Source organism: Acomys russatus, chromosome 4, assembly GCF_903995435.1.
Source record: "Acomys russatus chromosome 4, mAcoRus1.1, whole genome shotgun sequence".
NCBI lineage: Eukaryota > Metazoa > Chordata > Mammalia > Rodentia > Muridae > Acomys > Acomys russatus.
In genome coordinates, this window is record NC_067140.1 from 66,767,301 (window position 1) to 66,791,404 (window position 24,104).

The following is a 24,104-nucleotide window of genomic DNA, read 5'->3' on the forward strand; positions in this document are numbered from 1 at the left end:
GAGGGGGAAAAAGAAAGAAAAAAAGAAAGAAAAAGAAATAAACAAACTTGCAAATCAGAAACCGGTGTTAGAGACCTGGAAGACGGGATGAGGTTATGTGCATGGAGTTCCGCTCCACCAAGCTCGCAGGGGATGCAGAGTGAGAAAGCTCAGGACCTGAGCTCGCCACTGGTCCCTGGGTAATGGAGCATGTTCTAGAATCTTCTAATTCTGGACCCTCAAGTCAACCAGAGAGGGTTGTATGAGGGGTTTTCTAGGTTTTCCAGGGCCAGGTGCCCAAACGCTAAAGTATCTGCACAAGTATGCCCCTGCACAGGCTGAGATTTATAAAGCAAAGCTCTGCTTAACCTCTCAAAAGCAAGCTTAAGGCTCACCCCTTCGCCGTCATGCCGAGCCCACTGAGGAGTCGCCGCGAGCAAGGCCCACCCTCCTGACCTGAAGAAATCTATGGACGATAAGTTACCGTTGAAGTTAAGTGGTGGCAGACATGTACAAGGAATACTGCGGGGCTTTGATCCCTTCATGCACCTTGTGATTGATGAGTGTGTGGAGATGGCCGCTAGTGGGCAAGAGAGCAACATCGGAACGGTGGTCGTCCGAGGAAACAGCAGCATCACGTCGGAAGCCCTGGAAAGAGTCTAAACAATGTTCTGCAGAGACGCCCACATCCCTTCCCAAAGATCCTGTGTGACTGTGACGTAGAATTGGGTCATGTGCATTTTCATATGAAGCTTTCTGCTAAACAACCTTTTGTGATACTAAAAAAAAAAGCAGGCTTAAACAGGACAGCGATGTGGTCACCACTGCATGAGGCATAGTACGGGAAGATCTGTCCCCATTTTACATGATGTAGGCAACATGATTGTGGATTGCTGGCCTGACACATCTGGAGTCGACTAACACACAAGCCAGTAGGCGTTCTTGTGAAGAATTGTCTTTTGTTTTTCTTCCAAAGACAGAGTTCCTCTGCGTAGCTCTGGCTGCCTTGAAGTTCACTCACAATGGCCTCTTAATGCACAGAAATCCACCTGCCTCCGCCTCCCAAGGCATCGACTGCCTTTTAAGCATTGTCTCAATCACACTATCTGAAACAGGAAGAGTCATTCTAAATCTGGGCAGAGCTTTAGACAACAGGACATAGGAAGGCTACTTTGCTTTTTTGCCTGCTTGCCCTTTACTCTTGGAGGCAAGTTCACCTACCCTGTTTCTGTAGCACTACCTCACCAATATTAAGACCAACTTCTTTGGAATTCCTGTGGAAACTGAAGATCAGCAGTGAGATCTCCAGGACTTCCCTAGGGCTGCAGCACCAAATTGGGAATGTTGAGTTCAGCTTTGTGGACAGAGCAGCCGCCAGACTCCTCATCCTTTCTGCTGTGAGACAGCCATTGTTAGACTACTTGGGTTGCATCCTGTAAGCCAACCTAATATATATCATATATATATTTAGGATGGGCTCATGTGCCTTTCCCCTCCACATGGCATCTGTGTGAATTTAATGTGGGAGAGTAGGCGCATCTCAGGACAACAAACACACACCCACAGCCAAAAAGAAAGGAAGAAGAAAGAAAAAGTTAAGGTCACAACTGGAACTGACACATTATTTCTTCACTTCTACAGGCTTAACGGTGTCAAAGGTCCAGTGTGGATGGCCACACAAGGTTATACTGTTGGGAAGCATGCATTATTGGGAGTAGAAAGAGAGGCACTGAAATTCGCAAGAAAGGTTTGCAAGCTGAGAGCGAGCTAGGTAATCCTGGGCTGTTCTTTCTTTAAAGAATATATAGATAGGTCGTGGAGTACAAGATAACTTCAAACTTCTCCCGCAGAATAAAAGGTGCACATAAGACTTGGTTTGCCACTGCTTTCAAGGGAGGCCTGATTGTGTGTGCACTGAGTCTGTTACACATTTATGCATACGCTAGGTTCTTAACACACGAGCCGTTTTGTTATCCCTATTTTAGAAACTCGAATGCAGAAAGTACTATTTTTGCAGGATCACAGCTAGAACCACACCACACCACACCGCGTCCTTAGGTAGCTTTTTTTGGTACTGTTTCTCACCAAGGTGGAGTCTGGGCAAGGAGCTGATGGACAGGAGGCATTCAAAGGATAACACTTACCGCAGCCGGGCATGTCTAGCAGAGCCAGGCAGCACGTTCTACCTCATCGTGGCGTGGTGCGGAAAGCAATGAGCCTCCGTATTCCGGGAGGAGCTCAACTGCACCAAGACCCTGGTATTGAGCAAGTTCTGCCACTGTGAATGACGGAGGACCGCTGCCCTTGCCCCGCCCGCCGCGCATGCCAGCCCCGCCTCCGCCCGCTTCGCAGCCCTAGCTCCGCCCTGGGTATGGACCGGGCGGGCCACCGTCGCCCGGCCCCGCCCAGCACGGCCAGGCGAAGCGGAGCCGGCGTGCGGGGTGTGTATGTGTTCGCTGGGCGCCGGCTCAGCCCCAGAAAGATGGTGGCGGCGGCGGCGGCGGCGGCGACTGAGGCGAGGCTGAGAGGGAGCACAGCGGAGACAGTAGCGCCCGCGGGTAGGAAGGGCGGGCAGCACCGACTCTGCGCCGCGACCGGGGCCTGGAGGCCGGGGCAGCGCGCGGGGCTGTGTCTCCCGTGGGTGCTGTCGCGGGCTCTGCCCCCGCCGCTGCTGCTGCCGCTGCTCTTTTCGCTACTGCTGCTGCCGCTGCCCCGGGAGGCCGAGGCCGCTGCGGTGGCGGCGGCGGTGTCAGGCTCGGCCGTAGCCGAGGCCAAGGAATGTGACCGGCCGTGTGTCAACGGCGGCCGCTGCAACCCTGGCACTGGCCAGTGCGTCTGCCCCGCGGGCTGGGTGGGCGAGCAATGCCAGCACTGCGGGGGCCGCTTCAGGTGAGTGCGGGTTGGGGGGTGCAGGCCCAGCTCGATGTTTCAGGCCCAAGGCAGGTGCGGGGCATGCAATCGGGAGGGTACGGTTTGTCCTACTGTGGCTGATGGTTGCCTGCCTCCTAGGACGGATGTTCATTTGTGGCCTCGGGGTCTTCCTGTGGTGGAAGGTTGAGAAGGAACGAGAACACTGACTGGGTAGGCGTTTGTTGCTGTGGGTTAGATTTGGGTCCTCTCGAGTATAAAAGCCGGGCCCTGAAACCCGGGCCTATTTAGGATAAACAAGGTATCAAGGAAAAGGTGAGCAAGCGAGTTCTTGAACACTGCCTTTGACCATCCCAAGAGACTGGAGGTGTGAGTGCCTGAAAAAGAAGCACAGCCATGGCAGCGATATGGTTCGGTGGAAATAGAAAGTAGGATTGGTTTATGAGATTTTAGGGATAAAAGTACCAGTGATTGTCGTTGAAAGTGAAGAAACTAGTTTTTGAGTCCTCGCTTTTGGTGGCATATTGGAATGGGCTGTCTAGAGAGGAGATTCCTGTAAGCCCTGGGTTCTCCCTAATGTGCAGTTCCGAGTTAGTCAGGTTTGGAGCAGAACCTCTTGGAGGTCTTGGAGAGATCGCTTTTACTAATTAATTAGCGTTATCTATGATTTGCTTCTGTTGTGAACGAACTTAGAGACAATACACACAGGTAGATAGGTCAGCCAGAGTTCTTTGAGCCATAAGAAGTTAGGAATACAGCAAGGGCAAGTCTGTGCTCACGGAATGCCAAGTTGTTAGAACGACAGCCATGTTGACCGTGTTTCCCATTTGACATGGGAAAGTGCGGGACTGTGGTGAACGAGGCATAGGAGATTCTTGCTGCGATTATTGTAGTAGTGAGGATGGCAGGAAGTTGACAAGTCAAAAGCCAGAAGGAATGAGCGGGATATAATGACAGGTCAGTAGTAAATGCTGTCAGCAAAACACAAACAGGTGGTCTTACAGGATTCTGACGAGATGGAGAGACGTTAGAGCCAGTCATTTGAGTGTCGTTTGGTTTGAGACCTGAAACCGGCACACAGGAGGACCTGTGGAAACGAAGGGTCAGAGAGTGTGTGACTAGCTAGGAGTGAGCAGAGAAGACTTGGAGGAGGAGGTGATATTGGATTTGAGCACTTGAGGTTAAGTAGGACTTTCAAGTGTGAAGCCACAGCAAAGAATTCCAGAAGGAAAGCAGGATGCAGACAAAGCAGTGGAGGCCAGGAGATGGAGAGAGTTCTGAGGGAGAGGTTTGCCATGTTAAGGTTATGGATCAGTGATGTTAAATCTTCTGGGGGGACTCAGAGAACAGTGACAAGATGAGCTCGTAGGTTTTATGAATGGAAAAAAACCCAAGTAACTTCAGGGACTAATATTTTGTGGGCTGGTCTTATAGTTTAGGACTTATGGTTTATGAATCTCATTAATCTGCACAGAAGTAGGCAATTGCTTCTGTTTTAGGCTGTGAGAGACAGTGGTAAACAAGACAGATATAATTTTGTTTTTGTGGAACTTATCTCTTAGTTTGGGAGTAAAAAATACCATAATGGAGCTGGAGAGATGGCTTATGATTAAGAGCACTTGTTGCTCTTGCAAAGGACCTGGGTTAGGTTCCCAGCATCCTTGTTGGCTCATGACCATTTCTAACTATTTCTAGGGGATCACATACCTTTTTCTGACCTCAAACACTAGCCACACTGGGTGCACATGCAGGCAAAACACTTATACACAAAATAAAAATAAATATTTTTACCTTTTCAAGACAGGAGTTTTCTATGTAGTCCTGGCTGGCCTTGAACTCACAAAGATCCTCTCCTGCTTCTGCCTTCCTAGTGCTGGGGTTAAAGGTGAGCACCACCACTGCCCAGCTAAAAGAAATAGTTCTTAACCGTTCTTTAATTTTATTTTAAAATCCAGTAATGAGTACATTGTAATTTTGCATGCCTGTAGAAGTGAAAAGCAGCAACAGAAACCAACTTGTTTCAGGGTGAGACTAAGATTCACCTTTCTGTTGAAATGGTATTGAGAGCTGGTTTTAAAGGTCCAGGATGAGGAGGGAGTGACATCAAGACAGGCTAGGAGATCCAGTGACTGGAGCAGAGAGAGCAGAAGGGAGCAGAACTGGAGAGAGAGGCCGGTGCCATGCCAATTAGAAGTAGGAGGTGGATTTAGAGGTTTGAATTTTCACCCAAGAGCAAAGGAATGCAACAGGTCACTCTGCTTTCGTGGTATTGTAGACTTACAGACTGGAGCCTTAAAGCTCGGCGGACTTTAGATGCTTCCAAGATCAAGGGAATGGTTGGAGTGACCTTCAGGTTCTGAAAGTCTGGGATACTGGTAGTGTAGAGTTTGGAGTTGGTGGACTGGACATGAGAAGTCCTGGGCAGCTGATAGAGACTGCTGGTGTAGGGCAGAGACTCTGGTAGTGGAGACAAGGTAAATGTTGTGTGGTGTCGTACAGATAAAATAGGTAGGGTTCCCCCCTCCCCCAGATTGGTTTGTTTTTGGAAGAGACAGCATGACAGTGAGGGAAAAAAAAACCCTAGATCTCATTTTGGGTGATTGAGTGACATCACTTACAAGACACAGGGACACAGGAAAGCCTGGGCTGAGATAAGCTTAGTTTTAATTAAACACAGTGAGTTTGGGGTGCTTTCAAGATATGTACCTGGCACATGTAAATGTTGGTTGGGGTCATCTACTTGTAAGAGGGATTGCCAGAGAGAGAAAAAGATGTTTGTGTCTACGTGAACAGTTTAGAGAAGAGCTTTTTAAACAGTGGCAGGCACTCCTGATAATGCCTCATGCTCCCTAATATGTAAGTGACTATGACAGACACTCCCTGTGAGCTTGTTCCTGTTGTTGTCAGTGCTATTATAGTAAGTGGCTTCTGGAATTCTTAAAACAATGAGAGGCCAGGAGTGGTGGCACACACCTATGGTCTCAAAACTTTGGAGGAAGAGCAGAAAGATCAGGAATTCAATGTCAACCTTGGGCTACACAGCATGTTTGAGGCCAGTCTGACCTTTATGTGTCTGTGTTTAAAAAAAAAGGGGCGGGGGCTAGAGAGTTGGCTCAATGGCTAGAGTGCTGGCTGATGACCTCTTCTTACGGTTACTAGGCAATGTGTGCCGCACAATACACATAAAATAAATCTAAAAAAAAAAACCCTTAAAATATATGTATATACATTTTCTGACAGGGCATTCTGTCTCATGAGTGTAGTCACAGCTCTTGGGAAGCTGAGGCTGGAGGGATGGGTCAGGGCTTAAGCCTCAGCTCCACAGCAAGTTCAAGAGTAACCTGGGGCTACTTGAGATTCTCTCGGAAGCTAAAAATAAACAAGCAAATACAAGGAGGAATTCATGGTCTCCCATGAAAACTTTTAGTTGAAGGATTTTTCTTTGAGGGTGAGTAAGGAGTTAAACGTTGCTTTTGATTACAGTGAGATGTATCCTGGTTTAACTGGCAGTGGCGGCTGCTGCTGTTGCTACTTAAACCAAGAGGCTGTTGGGTGAATTTTCAATGAAATTCTGGGTCTGGAATCCAGAGCCTTATTCTTACTAGTAAATACTTTACCACTGAGCTACATTCCCAATCCTACCATTTTGGTTTAGAATGGCATCAAATCAAGATGTCTGGTTTAGTGTGGGTGTGGGTGTGTGTGTGTGTGTGCACGTACGTGCTTGTGCATGTGTGTATGAGTGTGCGTGTACACAAGAATATTCCTGTGGAGGTCAGAGGATAACTTGGTTCTGGAGCTTGATCTCAAGTGGTCAGTCTTGTATGTCAACTGCTTTTACTCACTGAGCTGGCTTGCTGGCTCAGGCTTTAGGACTTTGATTTTGTAAGTCCTATGTTAGAAGACTAGGTCTTTTTTGTTACTTGAAAGGACTGTAGACGAATGAAGCATTGGGTTTCATTAATGCTCTCACTGGGTTCATATTGTATACCTGATTTAGGCGAGGGTTTAGCACTCTATCCTCAGAAAACCTCAGGATGTGGTATAAAATTTGAATTATTTTATGTGTATAGTAAGTCACTTTTTCCAAATGAAAGATGATTGATTATAGAGAATAATTTAATAAAAATAACTATAGATGGATGGTTGTTAAGGTAATATACTTTCACTTTTATGTGAATCTTCACAATTCAGTCATCATACATTTTTATTTGTGACATTACTATTTTTAAAAATAATTTATTTCTATTTTATGTTCATTGGTGTTTAGCCTGCACACAAGTCTGTTTGAGGGTGTCAGCTCTTGGAGCTACAGATAGTTGTGAGCTGCCATGTGGGTACTGGGAATTGAACCCAAGTCCTCTGAAAGAGCAGACAGTGAGTGCTCTTAACTGCTGAGGCATCTCTCCAGCCCTGTGACATTATTATTGAAAATTTTCTTGGGTGAGTAAATATTCCTCTATTAATTTAGAGGCTAAATATATTAAGTATGCTGTGAAATTAACATACATTTAATTCTTTAAGCTCCTTCTATACAAAACTTTTGGAAAATGAAAAGGAGTAACTGAGTGAACTGGGTTTGTATGATTGCCTGCATCGTCACGATGTGCCTTCAGGAAAAGAAAAAGCATTTATTGTTATTTGTTTTGTGTCGTGTATGCTGTACCAGTAGTGATGGTCCCAGCAGCATCTCCTTCCATTTCAAGTATTTACCCACATTTTTTTAAAGGTGCCAAATGCCTTTTAGAAATTACCCTTTTTAATTCTTAGTGTTCCCATTTCATTAGTAGGTAAACTGAGTTAGAAGTGTGGGGCTTTTGAAAAAGTATTGCTTGTGTGTAAGTGCAGGCTATTTATATACAGGCACACAGGCCTGCATAGAGGTCAGAGGACAATTTTATGGAGTTGGTTCTCTTTCCAGGTGGGTTCTGAAAGTCAAACTCAGGTTGTCAGGCTAAGTGGCGAACATCTTCACCTACTGAGCTATTTCACCTACCCTGAAGTTTTTTTGTGTTTTGTTTTTCCTTTTTTCCAGCTGGGGATGGAACTCAGGGCTTTTTACATGCTAGGTGTGCACTACCAGTGAGTGACACTGAAATACAAAGCTTGTAGATTTATTTATTGAGTAACTTGCTCAAGGCCATAGAACTTGTGTGAATTTGGAATTTGAACTTAGGCCTTGTGTGATTCTGAAATTCTGCTGTCTGTGATACTGTTTGCCTTTCAGTTTTGTCTGAGTCCAGTTACCTTTGCAAACATTCTATTGGAATGACTGTCTTGATTCTAGCAAACACTTTGAAAAACAAAGGAAGGACCCAGGTTCAATTCCCAGCACCCACATGGCAGCTCACAACTGTCTGTAATTCCAATTCCAAGGGACCTGACACCCCACACCAAGGCACATAAAATAAAGTTAAATAAATTAAAAAAAAAAAAAAACAAACGAAGCAAAATAAATGTAGAGGAGGTAACGCAAAGGCATCTTAATTGTTAGAATCATTCGCTGCTGGTCTGAGGTTATAAATGCCCTTCTAACAAGAGAATGTGAATTCTGAAAATAAAATCTGAAGAAAATGGCCAACTTTGGTTTCTTTGTGGTTAATTCTTGGTATTAACCTGAAGCCCTAAATGTATGCTCGTGAACCTAACTTTGATGTTTATCTCTTTTGTTTAATGCTATATTTTCAGAGTTTGGGAGATTGCTTGGGGCATAGCCCTCGATAAGTGTTGCTGAGATTCTCCTGTACATTATTTGTGGAGTGGGTCCAGTACTGGCTTGGTACAGCTTGATATATAGTCTAGGCTGGTCTCAAACTTGCAACAATCTTCTGGCTCAACCTCTCAACTGCTGAGGTTTGTGAATTACTATACCTAGCCTATGCCGCCTCCTCCTCCTTCCTCTTCTTCCTCTTCCTCTTCTTCAGTCAAGGTTTCTCTGTGTAGCCTTGGCTGTCTTGGACTCACTTTGTAGACCAGGCTGGCCTCAAACTCACAGCGATCCGCCTGCCTCTGCCTCCCAAGTGCTGGGATTAAAGGCGTGCGCCACCACCGCCCAGCACCTAGCTTCTTTATAACATACTTCTTGGGACTCTAATAAAAAGTCATCTTTACCCATCTGACTGATACATACAGCTTTTGTCCTTCTGTTTCTCTTAAACCTCTTCATCTTCTGTCATTTCTTGGCATCTTTACTGGGATGTGTGCAGTCTGCTCCTTCTGAGCTGAGCCTAACACCAAACAAACCTCATATTCTCATTGGAAGAAAACAATCCCTTCTTTCCCACTTTCTTCTTTCAGTTTCAGGCCCTCATTTAGCAGAGGAAAGTCCAAAGGAGGCTTGCTGCTTAGTACCTGTCTAAAGTCTTATTAGTCTGTTCCCCTCTGTCTTACCTGTACCTGGCCTTCATGTTATTGCTGACCTGTCTGTGCTGCAACCTAAATAACTGGTCTCCCGGACCTGTAATGTGCATCCCACATGCTACCATATAAATCACCTAGAAATGTGTCATTGCTATACCAGAAAGCTTCTTTCTTTTTGCAGAATCTCACTCTGAGGTCCAAGACAGTCCTGAATTCATTGTGATCCTCCTGCCTCAGCTTCCTAAGTGTTAGGATTCCAGGCATGAGCCACTGTGGCTGGCAGAAAAAAACATTTTAAAACCCCTCTTTTGGAAGTAACAATTTGAGTTTTATCCATAGGATCCATACAGTGGAAGGAGAAAAATCAATGCTGGAAAGTTTTTCTTTGACCTCTACACACAAGCAGCATGGCACACACCTGTTTCTCTTTCCCTAGTAAATGAGTAATAACCCACAAAAGAAACAAGCCAGACTCCTCTTATCTACAGCATGGCCTCTAACACCAGACCATATCCTCCTTTCCAGTCAAATCCTTCTACTTTGTAAGGTTTTTTTTTGAGAGACAGGGTATCTCTGTGTAGCCTTGCCTGTTCTGGACTCACTTTGTAGGCTACGCTGGCCTCGAACTCACAGTGATCCACCGGCCTCTGCCTTCCGAGGGCTGGGATTAAAGACGTGCACCACTACTGCCTGGCTGTTTTATTTTTATTTGTTTTGTTTTTGGTCTTTGCTGAATTCCATGTTTACTTTCTCTTTATATTCACCCCTAAAAGCTGGGGACTGAACCCAGAGCCTTGTCCTTGCTAGGCAATCTCTCTACCACAGAGTTAAACCTCTAACCTATTTTTTAAAATGGCTTTTCCAGACTGTCTTTGAATTTCCTGTGTAGCCTATGATGGCTTTAAACTGCTAGTCCTTCTGCCTGTACCTCTCAAGTACTGGGATTATAGAAGTATGCCAGACCCTATCTCCAGTTCCTTAAAAAAATTAGTAATAATAATAATAACTGTATTTTGAGACAGGCTACCACTGTATAGCCTTGGCAGGTCTGGAACTCACTGTGTAGACCAGGTTGCCCTTGGGGTCACAGAGACTGTTTTGGGATTATAAGTGTGTGCCCCCATGCCCAGTGTATCTTTGCTTCTTTATAAAGGTAACTGGTTCTCCTGACATTACCTTCTTTTCAACTGAGCTATCAATCTGTTCAATTCAAGGATTTTCTTACGAGTGATCATCATGTGTTAGATATTGTGCCCTGTGTTGAGAATATGAGGGTGAGGATTAGGCCTTGCTCTTCCCTTAGGAAGCCAGACTTCTGAGTGGGAGAGAGATGCGGGCACAGGCAGTCAGAACTTCAAGTCAGAAATGCAGGCAGTATATGATGCTGGACTAGTGTGTGCTAGAAAGAGTCAGTCTTTGAGGATCTAATAGACTTGGAGCAAATCTCAGAGACTGAGTGGGATTAGGCTCCCTGAGGGAGAAAGATATCGCAGGAGGAATCAAGAGTTTTTGCATAGGCAAAGCATAGGTTATCGCATTCAGTGCCTTGATTTCCTAGTGTGCCACTATACCACATGCTGTTGGCTTATCACAACGAAGTTCCTTGTAGTTCTGTCTGAAATGAGGTAAAAATAGTGCACACCTGCTTCTGAAGACTGGAGAGAATATGTTCCATGCATTTGTCTTAGCTTCCGGATCATTAGCAATCTTTGCCATTCCTTGGCAATCTTTAGTCTCTGCCTCCATCACTTCATTCTTACATGGACTCTTACACAGAGTCACTTCCCTGTCATCGTCCCGTTGGATGTACATGCATGACCTTTTCCTAATCTGATTGTATCTACAAAGACCTGAAAGCCACATTCACAGGTAACCAGGTGTGTTAGGGCTTCCACATACATTTTTGCAGACACAGTTCAACCTACCACAGTTAATGGGACTGAAACAAATGGATGTTGTGGATGGAGTCAGTGTTTGTGTGTTGTGTGCTGTGCGCTGTGTGCTGAGGGTGGGGGGCGGATGTGGTTTGGAAGGAAAGGAGCCTGCAGCTTCAGGGTGTGTCCTTGACTAAGGATATGCCCACCATCAAGGCAGGCCAGTTTTTGGCTGTAGTGATTGTTTGGAGACAGGCATGTGACCTAAGCTGTCTAATCAAAGGGAAACTCAGGACTTGCTGGAGACTTCTCCTCTGTGGTGTTTATAAAGGAGATGCTTTGTCTTTTCCTCAGTGACCAGCTTTAGAAACTAACAGCTAACATTGCTGTGTGGAGAGGAATCGGCCCCAAATCAAGGCACATTCCAGAAGAGGGAGGATGGCAGAGGAAATGGTGCCTAGACCAGCTTTCTGAATCTCTGTGCCAGGCCTCTCTTGAAACCCTACCTTTTGAGTTTGTGAGATACTAGGGTTTTAATTTTTTTAGGCCTTAGAGTTGATATCTTGTCACTTAAATTGAAACTTCCTGCTATGGCAGATTTCATAGGGCGGGAGGGCTAGCCAAGTAGGGTTACCCAGCTCCTCAGACTGTAACACTTTACCATAGGCTATTTCTGTTCAAGGTTCCCGAGATAGCCAAGTAGTTTTATGTACTACAGTGTAGAGACATGAATGTAAATATACAGAGTATATTTATGACCAAAATAGTTTTTACTAAATATGATTGTTAGTTTAATACATTTGTAGCCCATTTTGAGAATTAAATACAGAAGTGACTAGTTGAAGAGATATTTTACATTAATTTTTGATTTTAACATGAACTTGTTTCCAGAAATAAAATGAGGCTGCAGTTGTGCTTTGTGAAGCGCTTGTGTTTAAATATTTAGCAGCCACTGAGATGAAACTGGTTTTCCACTTAAATACAGCTCTATTGTTTTTTTTTTTTCCTTTTGAGCAGGGTTTTTCTGTGTAACAGAGCCCTGGCTGTCCTGGACTTAATTTGTAGACCAGGCTGGCTTCAGACTCACAGAGATCTGCCTGCCTCTGCCTCCCAAGTGCTAGGAATAAAGGTGTGCACCAACACTAAACTTTAATTTTCCAATTTAAGTTGTCAGATTTTTTTCTCCTCTCCTCTAGGTTACATTTTGTGTGAACATTAAGTCTGACTATGTATCGGCATATTTACTTGTTTAAAATTCTTTATTTTTCATTTATAAAAATTAATTTTAGTCATGGCTGAATTGCATATTTTATTTTAGAATTTGAAACAAATAGCATATGGTAGTTATTAAGTGCATGAAATTTTCATTTAATTCTGCTTGGTCTTTTCTGCATTTTTTAAAAATAAGATTTTATTTTTGGCAGTAGTTTACCCAGCTGAAGCTTTTCTTTTTCTTTCTTTCTTTCTTTCTTTCTTTCTTTCTTTCTTTCTTTCTTTCTTTCTTTCTTTCTTCTGCCTCCCTCTATCCCCCCCACCCCCCACAACAGTTTCTCTGTGCAGCCTTGGCTGTCCAGGACTCGCTTTGTAGACCAGGCTGGCCTGGACCTCACAGCAATCCACCTGCCTCTGCCTCCTAGAGTGCTGGGATTACAGGTGTGCACACCATGCCCAGCTCAGCAGAAGCTTTTCTAAATATCAGCTTTTCTAAACAAGCTTGCCCTAACACATTATGCTTCCCCACATTTTGGGCTTCCTTACTCTTCTTTAGAACCTCCCTCCCTGCTGTGTCCCCTGACATCCATTGTGGCTTAAACTGCAGGGCTTTCCCTCCTCCCTCCATTGCCCTCCTCCTGGCAGCTGCTGAGATATATAGCTTGCCAGCTCTTGAGCTTAAAATGAAATTAACGTGTGTGTGTGTGTGTGTGTGTCTGTCTGTCTCTCTCTCTCTCTCTCTCTCTCTCTCTCTCTCTCTCTCTCTCTGTGGTGTGTGTGTGTCTGTGTCTGTCTGTATGTTTGTGTAAGAGTATGTGCACACGTGCGTGGGTGCCCAGGGAAGTCAGAAGAGATTGGATTCTTTAGAGCTTGAGTTGCAAGGTAATTGTGGGCTACTTGACGTGAGTTCTGGGATTCCATCTGTTTGCAAGAGGCATCTTTCAGTGCCATCTCTCCAATTTCTTTTTTGTAATCATGTCTTGTGCCTTTGTTGTTTTGAGGCAGGATCTTTCTATGTGCTTCTGCTGGCCTGTAACTTGGTATGTAGACTGGGCTGGCCTTGAACTCACAGAAATCCCCTGCCTCTGCCTCCTGAGTACTGGCATTAAACTTGTACACCACCAGACACCACATGCTGGATCCACACCCACCTGTCCCCAGTTGAAAAGGTCTCACTCTGTAGCTCAGGCTGCTCTTGAACTCTGTATATAGCCTAGACCAGCCTTCAGTACTGCGATAATAGGCATGCCTTATGAATTTTGTAAAAGTAATATGTTAATGAGGAGCATAACTATGTTGGCTAGTTTTATGTCACCTTGACACAAACTAGAGTCATCTGGGAAGAGAAATAAGAAAATGCTCCTGACTTAGTTACTTTTCTATTCCTGTGAAGAGACACCATGATTAAGATAAAAATAAAGCTTATAAAACAAAGCATTTACTTTTGGCCTTGCTTATAGTTTCAGGGAGTGAGTCCACAGGAAATATGGCAGGAAATATGATAGCTGACAGGTAGGCATGGCACTGGAGCAGTAGCTGAGAGCTCACATGTGATCCACAAGCAGGAGGCAGAAAGATCCTGGGTCAGGCCCAGCCCATGGGGGCCATTCTTACCCTAACCACCATAGTCCCCAATCAGATTGGTCTGTGGGCAAGCCTGTGGTACATCTTATTGATTGAGGATTGATGTGAGAGGGCCTAGTTTACTGTGGACAGTACCAACTGGGGGCTGATGGTCATGGGTGCTCAAAGATTGCAAGCCAGCAGCAACTTTCCACCATGGCTTCTGTGGAAATGTGACCTCCAGGTTCTTCCTCTGACTTCCCTTAGTGATGTGGAACTGTGAGCTTAAGCAAACTCTTTTCTCCCGAGTTGCTTTTGGTCATGGTGTTTTATCACAGCAACTGAATCCCCAATACTGTAGGTTTTGGGTTTATTTTTTGGTGGGGAGGGTACTGAAAATTTAATTAGGGTTTTGCACATGCTTAGACAAGTATTCTGTCACTGAGGCATATCTCCAGTTTACAATGCACATTTTAAAGCTTATAACAATATAAAAGAAAATAATGTTTTTCATGTTTAATGTGCTTTCAATTATATGAAGAAAAACAAGATTTATATATAATTTAAAATGACATTTAATTTAAGATGAAACTGGACCTGGTGGCACAGGCCTGTAAGCCCAGCTACTGGGGGCCTAAGGCAGAAACATCACAAGTTCAAGGGCTTCGGGTCTACAAAGTGAGTTTAAGACAAGTCTAAGTGACATCAAGAGGAACCTGTGTGTATGTGTGTGTGTGTGTGTGTGTGTGCGCGCCTGTGTCTCTCTCAAGCTTGAGGTGGAAGGGGGCTATAGCTCAGCTGTAGCTTAGTGGTTGTGTTACCCACCCTCGGTTTTGATATCCAGTTCCACAAAATTTTTTGAGATTATAGATATATTAAAATACTGAATTTGACTATTTCTCCTGTTGAAAGTATTTAATTTTCCTGTTTTGTTTTGTTTTGTTTTGTTTTTGGTTTTTCGAGACAGGGTTTCTCTGTGTAGCTTTGGCCATCATGGACTCGCTTTGTAGACCAGGCTGGCCTCGAACTCACAGCGATCCGCCTGCCTCTGCCTCCCGAGTGCTGGGATTAAAGGCATGCGCCACCACGCCCGGCTTAATTTTCCTGTTTTTATGTTTAAAAAAATTATAGAATTTTTGCTTTAACTTAATCGATAGTTTCCAACTGTTTGTAAGTATTTCTTTGCAGAATAGCACATTTCCTGTTTGGTTTTTCCCGTTTCTCTAAATGAAAAGGCCAAGCCAACTATAGTCGTCACTTGACTTTCTCTTGTTTTAAAAATATTTTGTTTCATTTATTATTGTATGATACATGTGAGTGTGCACATGCCACACTGCTTGAGTGGAGACCAGAGGATAGCTGTGCGGAGTTGGCTCTTGCTTTTTACATTTTTCTTTTCTTTCTGTTTTTAAAAACACCATAGATGTCTTACAAAGCTATAAAAGACTGTGATGAGGAAGCTCGGCCATGGGGACTGTGAGGCAAAGTTTAGGAATGAGATTGATCTGTGGGCACCTGTAGCTTGAGTGCCGTCACGCTTCTCTTTACCAAGTGCCGTTGCTGCCCTTGAGTTAGGACAGCATTTGAGCTTGAAACCCTGACAAGCCTTGACATAAAGTATTTGGTTGCTTAAAGGTGATCAGATGTTTGGTGCTGGGTCAGTTCTTGGAGTAGATTTGTTTTGCTCAGGTAGCCAAGGACCTTGACGTCTGACCTTCTTGCTTCTACCTTCTGAGTGCTGGGATTTCAAGGATGTGTCACTTGTGTTTTGAACAAGATGCCATGTTCAAAGTCTTGGTCCTCGGTTGGTGACTATTTTAGAGTATTAGAAGGTGTGGTCTTGCTGGAGGAAGTTATGTCACGGGGGTTTCCTTTGGACTTTGAGGTTTCCAAGGACTGATGACATTTCAAGTTAGCTCTCTTTATTTCCTGTTCTTAAATGCAGATGGGAGCTCTCTGCTGCTCAAATTGCCTGTTGCCTGCTACCTCATGGACTGGTATTCCTCTGGCGCCGTAAGCCCCAAATCAACTCTTCCTTGCATAAGTTGCCTTAGTCATGGTTTTCCTGTTTGTTTTTGTTTTGTTGTTGGTGCTAGGTGTGCAAGGTAAGCACTCTACCAAAAGCTACATCCTCACTCCTGTATTTCAAGCTGTAAAGAGATGAAAAGATTAACAAGATGATCTGTGAACTTATCACTTAGTACTGCTGAGTTTCTTTCATATTACTATACTATGTAGTAAATACACAGTCAGTCAATGACCCAGCGTCACCTTCCATAACTCTATTCTCTACCATTTTCCTGAGATAGCTAGTATGTGACATTATGCTTATTTTCCTTGCGTGTTTCTACTTTTTTGTATATATATGCATATAGCATAGACACGCATACTGTGTTTGTAAACAGTCCTTTGTAATGCTTTTTTTTTTTTTTTTTTTTTTTGGTTTTTTGAGGCAGGGTTTCTCTCTGTAGCCTTGGCTGTCCTAGGTTCACTTTGTAGACCAGGCTGGCCTTGAACTCACCTCAATCCACCTGCCTCTGCCTCCTGAGTGCTGGGATTAAAGACATGTGCCACCACACCCGGCTTTTAATGCATTTTATTTTATTATTTGTTTTTGAGATAGGGTCTCATTCTGTAGCCCTGGCTAGCCTGGTACTTGATATATAGACCAGGCTGGGCTCAAACTCACAGAGATTTTATTTGTCTCTGACTTCAGGGTGTTAGGAGTAAAGGTATGTACTACCACCCCTGGCATGTTTTTACATTTTGTAAAAATTATTATGACATTTTTCACACCATAATGATACACTTAGGGGTTGTCTGTGCCAATATGTAGCTTTAGTTGATTCATAATTATATTCATTACAAAAGAATTCCATTTTTTTTTGACACAGGGTTTCTCTATATATAGCCTTGGCTGTCCAGGATGGCCTTGAACTCACAGAGATCTACCTGCCTCTGCCTCCATGAGTGCATGATTACAGGCCTGCACCGGCTAGAATTCCAATTATTTACTCATTCTGTTTATTAGCATTTTGAGCTGTAATTAAACTTAAAAAATTAATTTATATGTATGGGTATTTTGTCTGCATGTATGGTTGTGCACCACCTAGGTGATTGGTGTCTGTGGAGGCCAGAAGAGGGCGTTGGATCCTGTGGAACTAGAGTTAGAGACAGCTGTGCATACTGCCTTATATGTGCTGGAAATCAAACCTAGGTCTTCTGGAAAAACAGTCAGTGCAGTGGTACACGCCTGTAATCCCAGCACTCTGAGAGTCAGAGACAGGCGGATCCCTGTGAGTTCAAGGCCAGCCTAGCCTACAAAGTGAGTCCAAGACAGCAAAGGCTATACATAGAAACCCTGTCTCAGGGGAAACACACACACACACACACACACACACACACACACACACACACACACACACACATACACACACACCAAAACCAAAAAGAACAGCCAGTGCTCTTAACCACTGAGCCATCTCTCCAGTTCCTAATTAACCTTCTTAACATAGCTTCATGTCCTGGTGTGTAATTTGCAATTGTGTGTTATTTTTCTGAGGCTGTAGAGTGATTGTCAAACCTTTAAAACTCCTTCCAGATAATTTTTAAATTGCTTCTTTGCTTAATTTTACATTGATGTGTAGTTGACATATACCATTTTCCTAAAGACATATTTATATACTTGCAAAGGTATAATTTCTGGCACATCATAGTCTCTGAACAGAACTTGTTATATTGTTTTTAAAATATTTTGAGTAGAATCTAAATTCTTTAATTTTCTTTGTCTTTCATTTTTCTCTTAAATAATTGATTTCATCCAAACTACCTTATATAATCTGTTTTTAAATGTTGATTCTTTTTTTGTTTTTTGTTTTTTTGAGACAGGGTTTCTCTGTGTGTGAGTGTGTGTGCCTGTGGATAGGCCAGCAGAAGGCATGGGGTAACCTCCTCCAGCACTCTTTGCCTATTCTTTGAAGCAGGATCTACTCTGCCCCCTTTGGAGCTGCGGTTGCAGATGTTTGTGGGTGTGCAGGCTTATTTGTTGGTCTGGGGTCAGAACTTTGGTCCTCATGATTGTGAAGCAAGAAGTGTTAACTGCCAAGCTGTCTCTCAGCTACCTCTTCATTAATGTTGGCTTCAAGGATGCTTTGATTTTATTGTCTCATGGTGTTTTCATGTAGATTTTAGGAACATGTTGGCTGTTTGTGGTCAGGGATACTGAGACTGTGGTGAGGACAGTACATCCAGCCTGTGATTGAGCTGGGAGAGAATTGGGAGCCTTTGTAATGTCAAGTCTCCCAAGCCATGAACATACCCCTCCTTTCTGTGCTGAGGGTAGAGCCCAGGCCTGTGTGTACTAGGCAGGCTCTCTGGGATTGAGCCACATTTCCAGCCCCAACTTTTTAAAATTTAGATATTAATTTGTCTCAATAAGACTGTATAGTTCTCTGTGCTGAGGTATTATATATGTCAAAGTACTTGACATTTTTTGGTGTGGTTGTACACCATGTCTTTAAATTTTTTATTTTCTTTTTAAAATCATATTTGTGTGTATGTGTGGAAGTCAGAGATCAATTTTCAAAAGTCATTTCTCTCCTTTTACTGTGTAAATCCTGAGGATTAAACTCAGGTTTTCTGATTTAGCAGCAAGTGCCTTAACCTATTGAGCCTGAAATTTCATTTTTGTTTTCATTTTTTAATTGTTGCCAGTATGAGTAAATTCAATTGGTCTATTCTCTGTCTTCATCTCTTTCACTTCTTTCCTTTTGTAGTCACCCTGGACTCTGTGGGGTGGGGGATGTCTGTCTGTCTGTGGTGTGGTGTGTTGACACACGCCTTTAATCCCAGCAGAGGCAGAGGCAGGCAGATTGCTGTGAGTTCAAGGCCATTCTGGTCTACAAAGTGAGTCCGGGACAGTCAAGGCTACACAGAGAAACCCTGTCTCCAGCCCCCTCCCCCCAAAAAAGGTCCCGGGATATAGACCATGTTATCCAAAGTACTAGGATTGCAGATGTGCACCACCACAGCTGGCTGGGGAAGTTGTCAGGATGTGATAAGGCATGGGGGCTTATGGTCAGTCAGTTTTGTTGCAGTGTGACCCTCTCAGCCTGGGGACCTGGGGCAGAGATGGAAAGGTGAAGTAAATTGGAGTTGTTTTGATGGACTTTGTGTGCTGTGCTAAGGCAAGCAAGAGTTCCCAGGATGTTTTTTCAGCGTTAGGATGGTCTTTGAGAAAGGTTACAGGTGCTCCTGAGCTGCCTTGGTTAGGGAGTTGGGCTGAGCCGTCAGTTAAGAGGCCTTTGCTAGAGACTAGGTGAGGATGGGAAGACTTTAAATCAGGGCACTGGCACTTTCAGTGGAGTGAGGGGAGGGATACAAATGGAAGTATTTTGTGGGTTGTAATAGATGGGGGTGAGATAAGGGATGAATTTGTAAGTTTCAGAAAATAGGATAGATGATGACAAAATGACTTTTAAAAACCCTGCAGGACTGGGGTGGCAGCTTTGCAGCAGTGTTTGCCTAAGCAGGGCCTGAGGCGTGATCTCCAGTGCTGTGAGGGAAAGAAACAGTAAAAAGGGGGGATTTGGTGACTTGAGTTTGGATTAGGATTGCATTTGGTTAGGGGATAGGAGGCATGGATCTAAAGCATGGAGCCTAGTGCAGAGTTGAGGCTTGAGCTGCTAATAACAGAAGTCGTAGATGAAGCCATGGGTGGCAGTGGCATTGCTTGTAAGGGCTTCAAGGAATCCTCATCTTGGACAGCTGCAAGGAGACACTACAGGATTTTCCGGGGAGGTATTTAATATTTTTGCTTTTTACTTTCTTGAGGTAGATGATTTTTTAAATTGAGGGAACCATATAACTTTGTGGTATTGTAATCTTGCATGAGTACGGTAGAATGGCTCAGACTGTAAAGTGCATCTAACACATTTGTAATGCTGTATCACTTGTGATGCTTGTGTGCTACAATTTAGGTTTATTATTACTAATTTTTAATGGTTGTGGCATGTTTCATCTGTTACGTTTTAAGACCATTAGCCTGAGTACATTTTCATGATGAACTTTTTTATTGTATTTTTATTGTAAAGAATTACATCAAGGGCCAATGAAATGGCTCAGTAGGTAATAAACTGCTGCCTTGTAAGCTTGACGACCTGATGGTTGGAAGGAGAGAACAGACGCCTAAAGTTGTCCTAGGCCTCCACTGTACATACACCAAGGCATGAGCACCCCTGAGCACACGCATGAGTACATGCATGCATGCACACACATGTGATAACGCATATACATACTAATGATAAAGTAAATTTTATAAAGAGTTATTTCTTAAAAATTTAATGAAAAGTAAGGGGTTGAGGGGTATATTATACCAATGGCAGGACATGGGATTAGTATTCAAAAGATTTGGGGTTCAGTCACCATCACCACTTCCAAAGGTGAAGCTTGGGATGTGGAAATAATTTTAGTATTAGTGCGAAAATTCAGTTGCTTAGGTGTTGCTCCTTAGGAGCCATCCACTTTGTGTTTTGAGACAAGGCCTCTCACTAGGACCTGGGGCATGCTGATTATTAGGCTGGTTGGCCATGTAGCCCCCGAATCCTCCTGTCTCAGCCTTCCCAGCATTGGGATTACAGTGAGTACTACTGTGCGACTAGTAATGTGTCAAATGGACACAAGCTGCAGTCATTTTAATAGCGAGATTCTTCAGTTGGGAAAGTGCCCCCACCAGACTGACCTGTCTGTAAGCCTGTGGAACATATTCTTAACTAGTGATTGACATGGGAGGGCCCAGCCCATTGTGGGTTGTCCTGGGCAGGTGGTCCTAGGGTATATGAAAAAGCAGACTAAATAAGCAAGTCTGTAAGCAGCACCTCTCTGTAGCCTCTGCATTGGCTCCTGCCTTCAAGTCCTAGCCTCTGCATTCATGCCCTGACTTTTCCTGGGTTATGGGGCTATAAACTAAAGTGAAGTAAACTCTTCCCTGAGTTGATTTTTGTCATGATGCTTATCACAGCTGTATTGCTCTGACAGACCTGACAGTTTTCTTTTTCTTTTTCTTTTTTCTTTCCTCTTTCTTCTTTCTTCTTCTTCTTTCTTCTTTCTTCTTCTTCTTCTTCTTTTTCTCTTCTCTTCTCTCTTCTTCTTCTTCTTCTTCTTCTTCTTCTTCTTCTTCTTCTTCTTCTTCTTCTTCTTCCTCCTCCTCCTCTTCCTCCTCTTCTGAGGATTGTGCAAGGACTTTGGAACTTTGGGCTAGAAAAACTGTTTAATGCTCAGAGCCTAGGATGCGGACAATGGGGACTTGGCTCATGAAGTTTCAGAAAGAAGTCTGAGTCCCACTTAAAGACATGATCAGGGCCAATTGATACTTGGAACTAACCCCACAAGTGAAGCCTTTGCTTTATTGAACAATTGATACTGGTCATCTGGGACTGGAGAATCAGCTTTGATTAGGAAGAGACCCTCATTATTGAGGCAGTGTCTTCTGGGAAGTGTTTCTTCAGAGTCAGCACACAGAAGCTGGAGTCTAGAGGGGACAAGGCTGTACCTCTTACTGGCAGCCAAACTTGGTAATGTGTTAAGACTCTCCAAGGTGACTGATTTTGAAGGCATGAAGGGGTCATGGAAAGCAGCTGAGGCTAGGTACAGTGACTATGTAACCTTGTTTGATGTTGAAGCCCTGGGATTGGAGGGCTCATAGAGAGAAGTTAAGGCATGGTGCTTTGTGGTGGGGCCAGTCCTTGAAGAGAGCCCAGGAGAATTATTGGTTAAGGTGCAGCCTAGTTGTAGAGACTCCAGCATTTTAGAGATGCCAGTACCATGGGATGACCACCGAGGACAGCAGCCGATATGAAATGGAGCTTCCCTAGACTGGTAGACACATGTGTGCTATGACAAGCCCTTTGCAGCTTAGAAGACTGTGGTTCCCAGAAGACTGACACTGAACTCTACACTGTTGGGCTTTGGTTGTGACTGTGCCCTAGTTCTTCTTTCTTGGAATAAGAAAGTGTGTAACTTGTATTTTATTTTGCAGAAGTCCACAGTTAAGAAAATTTAAAGAGAGTTCAGAATTTTATAAAGTAATACTTTTAAAAATCTCTAATCCATTAAAGTTGGAAAACCTCAAAAGTAGTGGATGAATTTCTAGACTCAGCCAAACCACCAAAACTAACCCAAGAATTTGCCAACAACCTGAACAGACCCGGCATAACAAATGAGGAGATTGAAAGAGTAAAAAAACAACGTCCAGGGCCAGATGGATTCCCAGCAGAATTCTGCCAGACATTCAAAGAAGATTTACAGCCAATCTTCTGAAACTATTAAAAAAAAAAAAAAAAAAAAAAAAAAAACAACAGAAGGAGGTCTCCAAAATTCCTTCTGTGGAGCCATTTAAAAACTAGAGAAGAGACAGAGTCAGACCAAGTCTGACCTTCAGAGAGTCCCCAGCAGTATTCCCAAAAGAGACCTGGACTTGGGCAGTTTGTTACTCATTATTCCTGGACATGTTGGTGAGGTGTATTGAGAGAATCAGAGTCAGTGGTGAAGGGCAGCTCTCCCTTCACCTGTGAAAAGTGAATTTAATTTTTCTTCTGAAGTTGAGAATGCCATCAAGTAGACTTCAGAACTGCAGATTCTCTGCCCTTCAGGTTCTGGGATTGTCCCTAGTGTTCTGATGTGGGGCACCTCTGACCTCGCTCAAGAGCTTTCCCTCTGCAGAAGCCTGACTGCTCCCTTTACCCAATTCTGCTTTTTTTTTTTCCCCCCACTTTTTGAGACAGTGTTTCTCTGTGTAGCCTTGGCTATCCTAGACTCGCTTTGTAGACCAGGCTGGCCTCGAATTCAGCGATCTGTCTGCCTCTGCCTCCTGAGTGCTGGCATTAAAATTCTGCTTATTTCTTATAATACCTTCCTCTGGTGGTGTTCAGCCAAGCTGGGCCCCAGACTTTTGCCTTAGCAAGTGCTTCCTAAAAACTAGTGCTGGGGAGTTGGCTCAGGAGATGGCTCAATCAGTGAGGTGCTTGTGTAGCTAACAGACAAGCTGGGTGTGACGGTGCACACCTGTAAACAGTGCTGGAGAGGAGCTACAAAGATAGCTGGATCCCAAGGGCACACTGGCCAGGGGAGCTCTTGAGCAAGGGTTGCCTGTCAGAGGTGTCCCTTGTTGGATTGAAATGTCTGGACCTTTAAACCTTCAAAACTGTGGGCTGTCCTGGGAAAGGCATGACCTGTGGTGTGCAGTCCCTGGAAGACAAGCTACTGACCAGGTTCACTGCTCTAGTTGGCAGCAAGTCCTTCCTAGAACAAGGAACTTAGATGTCTTCCTGTCTTAAGAGTGAGAAAATATTTCCTAGATGTCATTCACACTCTTCTCACATCTAAGTATTAGATCACATGCTGCAACAAAGATTATTAATTATCTTTTATAGCTGTTGTCAACTTTTCTAGGAAGGAGAATCCTGAGTTTTGGAGAACCTGTTACCACATCTTGGATAGTGGCTAAACTTCTCTGTTCTCCTCTACATGTAGATCCATGCTTGTAACTTTCGGTTAGTGGTTATATGTAGACGTTTCATGTTTGACCTAGGAGAGGGTGTGTTTTCTTTCCCTCTTTGTGCTGGCTAGAATGGGTCTGTTTAATCATAGCAGCCTGGGAATCACCTTGATATAGAAGGCAAGTGTTAGGGATGACAGAAGATTACAGAACATCAGGCTGCTGATAATTTATGAAATTACCTTATATGTTTTGGGGTGTGCATTTTTGGACCTCATGTTCAGCCATTACTTTTTAGGTATTTTTTTTCTAGGTTTATTAGAACTTAAGTATTTATTTCTTAGTTATTGGCAAGCGACACAAGGAAACAGGGTTGCTTTAGACTAACATTTTTGGGGTGCAGTAGATGTTGACAGGGTACATAGATATCTGTACCATATGAGTGCAGTAGAAGAGAAAGGAGGGAAAGCTGAGGGAATTGGATCTGACTGTGAGGTCTTAACTAGAAGAGCGTGGATGCTGATTAGCAGAAGTGAGGGTTCAGTAGGCTACTAGCCAGTCTCCCGGGAGGATCTAGACTACAGAGATAAAGAGACAGTGGTCAGATAGGAAGTTTACGATTTAAATTTTGTTGGTAGCAGGGCCTAGAGGAGTGGGTGGTTCAAGTGGGGCAAAGGAAAAGATTGTTAATGGTGAGATTAAGAAGTGGAGAGGCTGTTACGGAGGGTGTCACCGACATATAATCTCAGCACTCA

At 43.8% G+C, this 24,104-nt stretch overlaps 2 protein-coding genes across 3 annotated transcripts in view; both read left to right on the plus strand.

The window, feature by feature from the left end:
• Positions 1 to 420: 420 nt before the first annotated feature.
• Positions 421 to 642, plus strand: LOC127188640 (small nuclear ribonucleoprotein G-like). The gene has a single exon (XM_051145061.1). The coding sequence runs from the start codon at positions 448 to 450 to the stop codon at positions 640 to 642; it is 195 nt and encodes a 64-aa protein (XP_051001018.1). The 5' UTR covers positions 421 to 447.
• A 1,732-nt stretch (positions 643 to 2,374) lies between these two features.
• The window catches only part of Atrn (attractin), a 112,648-nt gene continuing 90,918 nt past the window's right edge, over positions 2,375 to 24,104 (plus strand). For both annotated transcript variants that reach the window (XM_051144644.1, XM_051144643.1), the window contains exon 1: positions 2,375 to 2,868. In XM_051144644.1, the coding sequence (XP_051000601.1) occupies positions 2,462 to 2,868 (407 nt within the window). In that variant the 5' untranslated portion in view covers positions 2,375 to 2,461. The remainder of the gene's footprint in view (positions 2,869 to 24,104) is intronic.